Source organism: Coturnix japonica, chromosome 2 (assembly GCF_001577835.2).
Source record: "Coturnix japonica isolate 7356 chromosome 2, Coturnix japonica 2.1, whole genome shotgun sequence".
Lineage (NCBI taxonomy): Eukaryota > Metazoa > Chordata > Aves > Galliformes > Phasianidae > Coturnix > Coturnix japonica.
Genome location: NC_029517.1, coordinates 7558662 through 7571074, shown reverse-complemented (window position 1 = coordinate 7571074; position 12413 = coordinate 7558662). Strand labels below are relative to the sequence as shown.

Below are 12413 nucleotides of genomic sequence, written 5' to 3'. Positions count from 1 at the left end.
GCTACATAAGCTTTTGGGGAGTAGGTTTTTCCTTGTGTCCTATTTCTACATCACAGAATCACAGAATGACCCTTGGAAGGGACCTCAAGGATCATGTAGTTCCAACCCCCTGCCTGCAGGGCCACCAAACATACACCTTTACTAGATCAGGTTGCCCAGGGCCCGTCCAACCTGGTCTTGAACACCTCCAAGGACGGGGCATCCACAACCTCCCTGGGCAGCCTGTTCCAGGGCCTAACCACTCTCCTACATCTGTTTATACAACATAATCAAAATGTCCCGATTGCTGCTAAAACTTTTCACAGCCAAACTCAAAGTAGTTAAGTGCCTCTGGCTTCACTTTGAAAAATATTCTTACACTCATTTGTTCCCATTTGAGTCCTCTGTTCTGCAGTATTAGTTGGTATTTATTTATTTTAAGTTTTCTAGTTCTTGAGAGCATTCTTATGGGGAGTGTGTGGGGGGGGGAGGTCAGAATAAGTTAGAACACAAAAATGCTATTTTAATTCCTTCATGCAAGTATCAGCAAATATTGAAACAGCTTTGTTCTCTTGCTTTGTATTTACACTCTTTGTCCTCTTGTTGTATTTCAGGGTAGAGAGGTGTTCAGGATTCTGCAGTGGGATCTGGTGTGTGGCTGCTTCTGGTGTTTGTCCCATGTGTGGCTGTTGGAAGACTGATTCCCTGGAGTGCTGTGGGCCTGCTGGCAGCCTGCTCTTGTTTGTGACCGGTTCTGCTTCCTTCATCTTCTGCTCTGGACAATAGCTGTGGTCCTTGCAGAGCAGTGTTTATGCCAGAAGTGATGATATTCTGGTTGTGGGCCAAGGGGAATATGCTGACTAGCAGCACTGGTAATGTTTAAAAACAACTTATTAAAAACAACTAATGTTTTTCTTAGTAAAATGTCTTCTGGTTCATTATACAGCCACGTAGGGGACAAATGCCAGCAGTAGCATATCTTCATGTAGAAGAAGAGCCTTCAAGTTTATGCTGGTTTATTTTAGTCACTAACATTTCTTTTATCCTTGCTGTGAATATTTGCTGAGTACTTTATAACTTGAGCTGCTTCTTGCATCTCAAAAAAGAATTTTGCTCAGATTTCTCAGTATTGCCTCTTCTCCAAAGCTTTCTTTGGGGGGGGGGAAATAAAAGAGAAAGGAGTACTTGTGGCGGTGGTGTGAGAAACAAGGTAGAAGATTGCACATAATAACATAATTATATATATATAAAATGCTTGTGGCATTGTATTATCTTAAAAATACACTTTTCCTGGTAAACATGCATGCTGTTTTGTACTTCATAAAGTAGTGAGTCATCCTCTGGCTGCTGGTACTGAAGATGAGTGCTGGTGGATCCATCTGGAATCAATAGGTGCCTCTAAACACATGGCTTGGATGAGCAGATAGGGATGTGCTTATAAACAAGCAACTCTTGGAGAGTTCTGCTTTTTCTGTTTACATAATGGAAGCAAGGGAGGTAGAAGTGTGAGTTTACTGCTTTTATTTGAAGGTTGCAAGTGATTTATTAATTCATATATTTTTAATGTGCTTTTACCTTTTCTGTCTTCTCTTGTTTTCATATTTGATTTGATATATATCCTCATTTTGGAGGTTAGTGATGATTCTTGTTGGGAAAACCTTAACTTCTGCTACATTCTGTTCTCTTTCCAGTCCCTCCAAGTCTGTAAATGTGTACATCTAAATGGCCAGGGGCCCTGACTTCTTAGTAGTTAGTAGTGTGCAAGCATTTGAATGATGTTTAATGTGGGAACAGGAGAGACTTTAAACATCATGATTGTATTTTGCTTTCATGCATGTAGCAATTAGCAGCTTTGGATGATGCATCACTGTAAAAGCTATGGGACTAGGTAGAGGCGTCCTGGTACTGCTGCAGCTGCCTTGTTGGTTGTTGACATGACAAGTAGTGCCTCGTACATTCAGCTTTGATCCATCTCCACCTGTGCTTCCCTATTCTTTATTCCTGCCATTCTTCCAGGTGTAAACAAAAGCACTTGCCAAGTGGAACAGTAGGAAGAAGGTTTTCAGCTGCTGGATGTATAATAACGGTTGCTTTTTTATCTTTAACACTGGCATAGCTGCTACTTTGAAGTTATTTTCTTCCCTCCTTTGTTCCATATTTCCTTTTTCATTTCACTCGAGCACAGTACAACACTGTCTTGTTTGTGTTGCTTCTTCAGACTTGCTTTGCCTACTCTAAGCACCACTGTGTGATTAAGTATGAAGAAGTGATCAGCTGTCTGCTTGGATGCTTTTCCAGTGAAAAGGTTATGTGTGCATTAAATAAATGTGCTAAGGGCTGTGAGCTCTTGTTAAGTGAGGGTTCTGTGGTGGTTCCTTACAGTTAAAGCGCTGTGTTTTTCATAGCAGGACAGCATCACTGCCTAGAGTGGAGTAATTAACAGAAGAGGGGGATGGCTTTCAATCTGTGGCATGAACTTCATTGCCAAGGTTCTAAAGGTCATCAGCACGGACAAATTGTTGTCAGCTGATCTTTATTGACTACTGGGGATATGTACAAGGTAACTTGAGCTAGTTCAGACTTTTGTTACTTGTGTTTAATTTGTGTCTGCAGTTCCAGCCCCTCAGATGCACATAGCAACAAACTGAAAAGCATGCAGTTCATCTCCAGCTTCATCCTCACAGGAGCTGAGCTGTCTGGTACAGATCCAGAAGTATGATTCTCTGTGGAAGAGTTGGATATAAGACAACAAAATGCAGTGCATCTCCAGAAGTGGTTTCTCTTGATTTGTCCTGTGTATAATCACAGCAGAAACACAGAGTGCTTCCTTTCCTAAATGAACGTGAAGACCTCCAGGAAAGGATGCGTTTGTTTGCTGGTTGAGCCAGATGTTTCTTTTTTTCTTCTATGCAGAGAAATTCAAATGAATTATTTACTCCTAGTCAAAAGGAAGAACCTAAATGTTAAATTACTCAACATGAGCCAGCAGTGCGCTCTGGCAGCCCGGAAAGCAAATGGGATCCTGGGCTCCATCAGAGAGGGGTGGTCAGCAGGGATAGGGAGGTGATTGTCCCTCTCTACTTGGCTCTTGTAGGCCCCATCTGTTGTACTGTGTCCAGGTGTGGAGCCCTCAGTCAAAAAAGACATGGAGATTTGGAAAGGGTCCAGAGGAGGGACAGGAAGATGATCAGGGGGCTGGAGCACCTCCCCTATGAGGACAGGCTGAGGGAGTTGGGTTTGTTCAGTCCTGGAAGAAGAGAAGGTTGCCGGGTGACCTCATTGCAGCCTTTCAGTACATGAAGGGAACTTACTCCCAGGAGGGGAGTAAACGTCTTGGAAAGGGCTGACAATAGCAGGACACGGGGAAATGGCTTAAGTTAAAAGAGGGAAGATTTAGGTTGGATGTTAGGGGGAAGTTCTTTCACTAGGAGAGTGGTTAGGCCCTGGAAACGGCTGCCCAGGGAGGTTGTGGATGCCCCGTCCTTGGAGGTGTTCAAGACCAGGTTGGACGGGCCCTGGGCAACCTGATCTAGTAAAGGTGTATGTTTGGTGGCCCTGCCAGCAGGGGGGTTGGAACTACATGATCCTTGAGGTCCTTCCAACCCGGGTCATTCTGTGATTTTGTAAATGTAGCATCGCATCCATGGGTTTTGTATTCAGTTGCTGGGTGGCGTTCAGAAGAAAAAGAAAAGACACATTTCAAATTATTTTCCGTAACTGTTGGGCTCTGACAATAAAAATTACATTCTTGTTAGTTTCCTTTGTTTTTGAGTGCACCTGGTCAATCAAAGATCGTGTGCCTCCCCTATAATGTGAGAACATGCCATGGTTAGGTCTGACATAGCTTCCTAGGAGCAGCCTGACTACAGCAGCATGATGACTGCTTTATGCTTCTGTAAAATTAAAATAAACGTAAGGAAGTGAAAAATCTTCCAAGTCATAAGTTTTTAATTAATGCCTTCAGTGTCAGGAATCCTCATTAATCACAGATGTGTACATTGTCTTCACTTTCCCTTTGCATCTGGAAGAGCTTAATTTGAGCTCCAGTGACAAACTCTTTGCAGAAGATTGTAGGTTATGAGCAATATGACTTGTCCCAGATTCACTGCCTTTGCAGCATCCTCAACTTCTGTCAGATCTTCTTGCAGAGATGAATGGTGGCATAAAACACTGTTTCTTGATTGAAAACATGGCTTGCAGTATGACTTGGGTTTAATGGCACACTGTGGTGTTAGCTTATATATGTTACTGAAGTATACTGAAGGTACCAATGTATGTTTGTGTGTGATGTGCTTTTTAGAATAGCATTCTATTTCAGTATGATTACCTGGATGTTTCTTAAGAACTTTGATTAGAAAGGCAAGTTAACTTTTGGTTTAGGATACTGTGAACATATGAATATGTGGAGTTACCCTATTTTAAGCCTTTTTTTAAGGGGAGTAAATAAAGGAGTTGCTAAGAATTATTTTTCAAAGACATGTGACTGTTGTTAGATTGTTTCCTTTCCATATGCTAAGGGCTGTATCCAGAGAATACGTATAAACACGCTTCTTAAACTGAGTAGATATGCCTTTGTAGTGGAGCTGTGAAGTGAATAAGGAGCTGGTTGTAGTGTCTGGGACAACAGATGTCACATTAGGAAAAATCTGCTATTCAGTTTCCTCAGGTCTCAGCATTAAGAGCGATCTTGCTCAGCTTTGACAATGAAGGGAACTCTTGCTCTTAGGATGCGCTCATTTCTTCAGGCGATCTGCTCAACACACTGTATCAGTGGAACACAGTGTACAAAGGACCCGGATACCCTGAAACAGAGGCAGTAGAGATTAAGATGTGATTTCTACAAGGGATAAAAAGACATGGTGATGCACTTGAGCCCTGAAAACAAGTTTCTATCCCATGCTGAGAACTGCTCAGCAGATGGGGAGAACAGCAGGGATGAATTCAGTGACTGGAGGATAATTCAATTACTAACTTGGTTTTTGGGTGAACAGATTGAATTATTTGGAGTGCAGAAGGGATGGCGTAGTGCTGCTGGTAGCCATGCCAGGTAGCCATGAGCCTACCTGGAGCACTGCATACAATCACAAATGCAAGCAAGTACTCTTTTTTTTTTGCTGCCATACAAAAATGCCTTGAAACAAAGAGCACTGTGAGGAGTAAGAGCCCAGGATTGCAGCATAAAAAGACAGTGGAGTCTATTCTTCAGCTCTCATGGACAAACACATTCCTTTTCCTCATCTTAAAGGAGTTCTACTCTAAATGTAGTTAGAAACAGGATTTTGCAGCTCAGGACCATGGGTTCCACTGTCTATAAATTGAGACTGGAGACACATTTGAGTTTCCTTGACTTCTTTCAAATAGTACAAAGCTTTGACTTGTGAGTACTTGTTAAGAACCTGAAGCTTCTACTGATGACAATTTGCTGCTTTCTTTTCTTTATTCATTAAAATTCTATATATTTTCAGTAATAAACACCTCACCAAATATTTACAATGGCAACATTTTTTTTTTCTTCATTCTGACAGAAGTAGAAGGGTAATTACACCAAGATATATAGTTACACGTTATTGCTGAGTTGTTAAGTAGCTGTCATCTAAGACCAGAAATACAGCATTTGATAGTTCATGTTACTGGGCAGCTTTCTCCTGCTGTGCCCTGCAAATAGGTCGGTTATCTCAGGGGTGTCTTGTGAGTACAGACCCACATTTTCACTGTAACCTTGCGATCACAGCTAAAGTAAAGGTCATCTATTTTATTTGAGATTGCAGTCACACTTATGTTCTTGTTTCTTAAATAAAAGAGAGCTTAACGGTATTCTAGACAGAAACAAAGTTATTTGGGTCTCGTGGATTCTTTGTAAAAATAATTTGATTTGACCCTGTGCATGTCGTACCTAATTTTCAAAGGCAGATGCCTAAAATTAGATGTCTCTGTGGTCTAGTTTCAAAGGAACTGGGAACTTAGAGAAGGACTCTTTTCAGCACTAGCACCGATTTATCTGTTACTGACAGGACAGGCTGCATTGGAGTGCTCTGAAAACCCAAGGTGCTTCTCAAGGTTTTTGCCCCATCCAATTCAAAAATATACCAGCGTATTTTTTATTAAATCACTTCTCCCTATTGAAGTTGCCATCTTTGAAGCAGCTTCTGGGAAGCTGGGGCAGCAAACTCTGTTTGGATGAAATAGTTGAATTCAGAGACATAGTTATGGAATTTGGTATTTCTGATGTCATCACTGCGTGTTGTCAGTTCAGAATGAGCTCAGTTGCCACTTCAGACCTATGGCATGGTACTGTTGCTGGGGAAAGCATGTAGGGAAACTCCAGGCATCTTGATGCCATGCTTGGCTGTGCTTTGATTCTTATCTCTCTGGCTGCATAAGAGAAATAACACCACTAGTTTACTTTCATTTGTATTTTTAAGTAAGTCCATCTTTCCTATTAAGGAGCTTAAACTTGATAATCTTCAAGGTTCTCTCCAAGCCAAGCTCTTCTATGATTAAAGGCAACAGATTTTTAAATAACCAATTAAAGAAGTAGTTTAAGTGCTGCCTGGTGAAGTGATATTGCAATTTCAGATCAAAGTGGAGATTAAAACTTGGTTTGGAACAAAACATATCAGTGTTCTAATGTTATGATTTGCAGATGCAGGCAGAACTGACTGAGAAACCTATGCAGGCAATAGGGTGAACTCTCTTCATTAATAAAACCTGCTAAAAGAATTTGGGCTTAATCGGCTGACTGCCGTGTTCTGAGACCTCCTTGGTGACTGCTGGGATTGTGCACAAGCAAAAGGAAATAGAGAAATAGTCATTAGGGCTGCTTCAAGTAGTTTCTTAGCCTTTGCGCATAGGTACTGTGTTTGCAAGCTAATAAAAATGAATTGCACTGCTGGTATACAGCACCTTACTGTTATTGTTCAAGTACTAAAGAAGATTAAGGGTCACATCATCACAGAGTGACGTGCTTTACTGTCTTCTGACTGACTCATGTTTTTAATAGGCATCAGTAAACTAGATTAAGGAAGCAAAGCTGAGCCACTGAAGTCTCCTTCAAGAGACTTGTTTCTTTTTATTACCCCTGAAGACATGGAGGGTTAAAATTGTCTTGTCATTCAATTCCTTCCCTCCCAAATTCCTGAAGTATTTGTAGCTGTTTTGGCCTTGTCTTATTATATTGAAGTTCTAGTGCCAAATCTTAGAAACTTAGAAAGTCATCCCAGGCTCCAGGTATGTCTGACCTCAATAAGCTGTCTGGCTTGTGAGGAGGGGAGCTCTGCCCTTGGCTTCTCTAACTGTAGAGACTGTTAGACTGGCTCATGCATGGGTGTCCACTATGACAGTCTCACTGGTGTATATTGTTGCTTAGAATTGGTTGGGCTCAAGATGTGATAGAAACAGCAAACAGCTGCTTTTTTTCTTTGTGTATGTTGATAGCTTATTCCGTTATAGATCTTCAAAAGCCCATTGTACAGTTACCCCTTGTGAAATGTGTTACTGCTCTTCATATTGTCATAAGTTAAACGGGTTCAAACCTAAAAACAAACGAACAAAAAATCCTCAACCCTGCAATTAAAGGAAAACCCCAAACACTCACAAAGCAAACAAACTGTTGCTGGCAGGGCTGTTTTTGTTTTTATTTTAAGGCAAAACCTGATGGACTTGTAGTGGATCCATTATATTACTTTGAGTTGTTCTTACTGTTTTAACTTTCTATTTATAAGATATAAGCCATTAAAAAAGTGCTGATTTTATGCTAGTGGTACCAGTGCTACGGTAGATCTGCACTGAACTTTAAATGACTGATACTGAATTTTATGTTTATTTTTTATTATACCCCAGTCATTTTTCAACCTAAATAATGCAACTTTTTTTCTTCCAGATCTGTTTTCTCCTATTTGCTGTACTCTACATAGTGTCCTACTTCATAATCACAAGATACAAAAGAAAAGCAGGTAAGCATGAAGTTGTTAATATGTTCATCGTGTGTTTTACTTTTTGAGTGAGCAGGTTATTCTTTTCCTTACTGCTACCACAAGAAAAACAGAAGAACCTTCCTGGATCTCTGACCAAATGTGTTTCTCTGGCTGCAGTACCGCATCATCCTGAGCTGATCTGTTGGTATACGTTGCTGTCTTACCTTTTGACTGCTCCCTTTGTTCCTAAGCCTTGAGTTCTCCATCTCTTCTGTTATTCCAGCTCTAGCTCTTCTTGGAGCCTTCAGTGTGCCTTCTGATAACGTGAAGGGAGGAAACACACTGAAGTGTCTGTGAAGATCAGCGAGTGCCACAGCTGATCCTTCATGATGGAGTGAGCGTATGTGGTTGGAGGGAGGAGGTGTGGATGGCCTCAGCTTGCTTCATTATGGCGCTGTGGCAGCCTGGGTTATAACTGTTTTGAGACAGAAGAAAGGGGAGAATTTCAAGTAGGAAATCGTGTCTCTATTGCTTTTAGATCTTCCCTCATGTAGTCTTTACTAGAATCAGTGTCTTTTTGTGTCAAAATCAAGTTCACAACTCTAGCTGGTTAATAAAAACATTACCAGTACTGCTGAAGGGGAGTAGTAGATTTAGTCTAATGATTTTACTTTGTTCAGGTGTAGTTGTTTTGGTGTTCTTCCTTAACCTGTTCATTATGACCTCTTTACCGAATTCTTATTCCTTGAGATAATAATTATTTTCCTTTACTTTACAAACTCTGTATGTCTGAAGCTAATCTGTAATCTTTAGGGACCCCTGTCATTTTCTTCTATCTCTTCTAAAGGCAAATAGCATAAAAATGTGTATGCAGCAGCAGAATGTTTGACTCTTGATGGCTTATTTGGGACTTGATGCACAGTCAGTCGTGCTGGAAAAGCATTTGCGTGCCTCAAGATGTTGATGCTTTAAATTTGGGTAGAAACTGATTGTTGGTCTTCAATGACCTGATAGAATAAAGTTTATTTCATAGATGAACTTGTATATAAAATAAAAAGTAAAATATTAAATTAATGTAGTATTCTTTTAAAAATGAGGTATGCTCTTTAAATGTAGTGAATAGTTAAACAAGTGGATAAAATGTAATACCTTGTTATCCTGGTATGTACTGGGGAGGAGGAATTGGTTTGACAAACTGTTGGCTGTAAGGACTTTAATGCTTTTTGGCAGCTGATCTCATCAGCTAGTGAGAAGAAACTCTCTGCAGCTGTCATTGCTTTTTGAAAGTCTTGTGGGCATTTACATAGACAAATTCCAGTTGCTTACTGGAATCTTACTGATAAGTTTGTAGAGTTGGCACTTCTGGAGTTTTCTGGATAAGTTGTTTGTTGTTTTTACAACAACTTCTCTAGATGAAGTAATTCCTAAGAGACCTGCACTTGGTCTCTGAAAATGCCATAAGATTCCCATCAAAACAGCATCAGGTTCCACTCAAAGAAATGGGAAAAAAAATCATGTTCTTAGGAAATTCTTCTGTTAAAAGTACACTGTGTTGGTGACTACACATTTATTTTGAATGTCCACGACTGTTAAACTTGAAACACCTGGTTTGTTTATTCTTAAGTAGAAAAATAATTTTTGAGTAACCTCATGGAAAACCTCAGACTTTAAAGAACAAAACTCACTCTGAGATGGTATCAGATGTGTAAATAACACCAAGAGGTACAGAAAAGGGCATAAAGGATACACGAGGGGTGTAAGTGATTGACCTCTTTTATTTCAAACAATTGGAATGTACATCAACAGATTTTCCTTTACTGGCTCTAATTTATTTATTTATTTCTTTCTTTATTTTCAGATGAGCAAGAGGATGAAGATGCCATAGTTAACAGAATATCGTATGTATAGCTCTATTTTTAAGACCACTTTGTTTTCCTGAATATCTGATAGGAATTGTGTATGCTTCCAAATTAAGTAAAAGTCTATTTTAAATGTGATGACAAATAGATGGTGCTTTCGTAGGGCAGAGGAAGAATATTTGATTAGGTGGGAGCTTGCGTTCTGAAAGGTGTGATGATAGAATGCAGTTTGGTGTAGGGCTTCATTCACCTGTGATCTCCCTGGTAAGTGCTGTGTTGGTTAGAAGGTTGCATGGGGACCTAATGCTAGAGGTACGATGTGGTGCAAGATTTGCATCTGAGTTAAGGTGTCTGAAATGTGGGTGTCTATATGTGAAGTATGTCCCACTGCGCTACTTAATAGCAATCTTATCAAGGGGAGCAATGGATTCTTGGGAGAGATTTAACTTGCCTTGAAGTAGACATCTGCATTTGATCATCTGAAGAGTGCTTATAAAAGAATAATGAATAGAAGTGAAACACTTGCCAGACCCGCTGGTCTGCCAGAGACTGTCCTCTTCCTGTTCTTCTTAATAAAGCTAGATATTAATCTCTCCTATTTAAATATGTCTGAAGATTTAAAGAACATCTGTGAGCTGTTGCTGCCCTCTCAGTTTTGTAATTTGCTAAACTATGTGGGTTTGCTACTTACTTACGATATTCTTAGCTCTTCCATGGTGGTACTGTCATCCTGTTGGAAGGAGAGCTTCACTGCATGTTTTATTGATTTGTCTTGTACTCTGGGAAAGTGCCGAGTACATTGCAAGCTGTTCACTTTTGGTTGTGCATTTGTGGCAAGCTTGAAAGGCATACAAAGATGAAGCAAAGCTTAGATATGCTTTGCCCACTGCTGTCTGATATATCTCTGTGAATTTGAAGTGCTCATTTGCCACAAGACCTTCAGATCAAGAGAGGTAAAAACTGCCTACCTTTCTAGTGTAGGAAGCTCTCAGCTCTAAGTTAGAGAGAAGGTTCTTTGCTTTAAAACTGCAGTGAATTAAAACTCTTTCGGTTTGAATGATTCTTGTGGCAGCAGTGATCCTAGCTTGACTCCCAGGTTTTCAGCATCCAAAGAGTAAAATTTGCCTGGTAGCAAATTTTATTTCCCTGCATCTTCTTTCCTAGTTTAGCTTAAAAATATAAGAAATATCAATTGTAAATACTCTGTAAATACTTCATAAGACTGCAGTGTAAGTCAGGATGGGATTAGCACTTCAGAATAATGTCCTTTCATTGAATTATTTTTCAGAAAGCAATGGCTATCAAACATACAAATAGGTATTTCTTTGCACAGTCCTCAGGACTAAGGGGCGGGTGGGGGAGAAAACAGTCAAACTGCTGTGGCATCTTAGAAGACGGTGTGTTAGGTTTCACAGTTCTGGCTTAGAATAATTCAGTATCCTTAAGGAAAAGAAAAATAGCTCAAACCACCATCAAAAGCAAATAGCGGTGCCTTCTTCTGAAATGAAACGAACCACACTTTCTTCTGTAAATTAAGTACTGTGAATGAATAATAAATTTGCAGAGACTATTATGGAAAAGTAAAATTTCTTTAAGTAGCTTATTGACTTTCCTGTTAAAAACTCAGATAATTGCCAATTTTTGTTGTGCAGCTTTGTTCTGTTAGTGGTTTTGCTCTGTAGGAATGCTTTTGCCTTATATTTTTCTGAAGAGCACAGTTCTTTCCAATACCACCAGATGGCATTTCATTTGAATTGTGTTTGTGATCTAAAGGGAATAAGGTTGAATACTTTACATAATCCTAATGATGCCTCAGTATTGACTTTGCAGTTACCAAAACCCCCCCCAAGCTATGAGATGATATTTAGTTACATAATTTGTGAAAGAAAAGCAGCGATTATTTGTTTGATGTTAATATATTTCTGTAATTGTACCCATTTTGTAGACATTAAAACGCTACTCTGCTTTTTAAAAAAGTATAGTAAGAATTTAAGAGGAAATTAAAAGCAAAAAGAGTTATCAAAAGAAATTCCATGAATTTTAGAAGTTTATCTTGTAATTTTGAATGCCTGTAATTCTAAAGAGAATTACTAGTTAGTTACTAATAATTAGTTACTAGTTAGTATTTCAGTGTATTCCGTAAGCTACTTGGTATCAGAATTTGCTTGTTTGATATGAAATGCTATGGCAACCACAGGATTGCCTTCAGACACTGATTAATAGGTAGCTAACTACTTTGTTTAACCCTGCTCAGAGCATGTTGTTGTTGGTAACAGTGGTACATTTCTTTAAATTTCAGGCTGTTCTTGAGCACCTTCACTCTAGCAGTTTCAGCTGGTGCAGTCCTGCTTCTGCCTTTCTCAATAATCAGCAATGAGATCCTGCTTTCTTTTCCACAAAACTACTATATTCAGTGGTTAAATGGCTCACTAATTCATGGTTAGTACTCAGCATAATGTAATTAAAATGGATATCTGCATTATTTTTAAACTAATAACGCTATTTTCATTTGAGATGTTAGATGAATTGTTGGTGTTTTGTTGGTTAGTTGCGTTTGCTGCTGTATTGTGCATCATAAAAATCTGTTTTCACTGTTTTGTTGTTAAATCCCTTCAAGCCTGAGTAATCCTTTAATAAACCAAAATGACTGCTTCGAATACCA

The 12413-nt window shown here is 39.4% G+C and overlaps 1 protein-coding gene across 1 annotated transcript in view; it reads left to right on the top strand.

The window, feature by feature from the left end:
- The window catches only part of LMBR1 (limb development membrane protein 1), a 55470-nt gene that overhangs the window by 3757 nt on the left and 39300 nt on the right, over nt 1–12413 (top strand). Inside the window, exons 2-4 of the mRNA XM_015852832.2 lie at nt 7859–7931; nt 9751–9790; nt 12051–12190. Coding sequence (XP_015708318.1) covers nt 7859–7931; nt 9751–9790; nt 12051–12190 — 253 coding nt within the window. The remainder of the gene's footprint in view (nt 1–7858; nt 7932–9750; nt 9791–12050; nt 12191–12413) is intronic.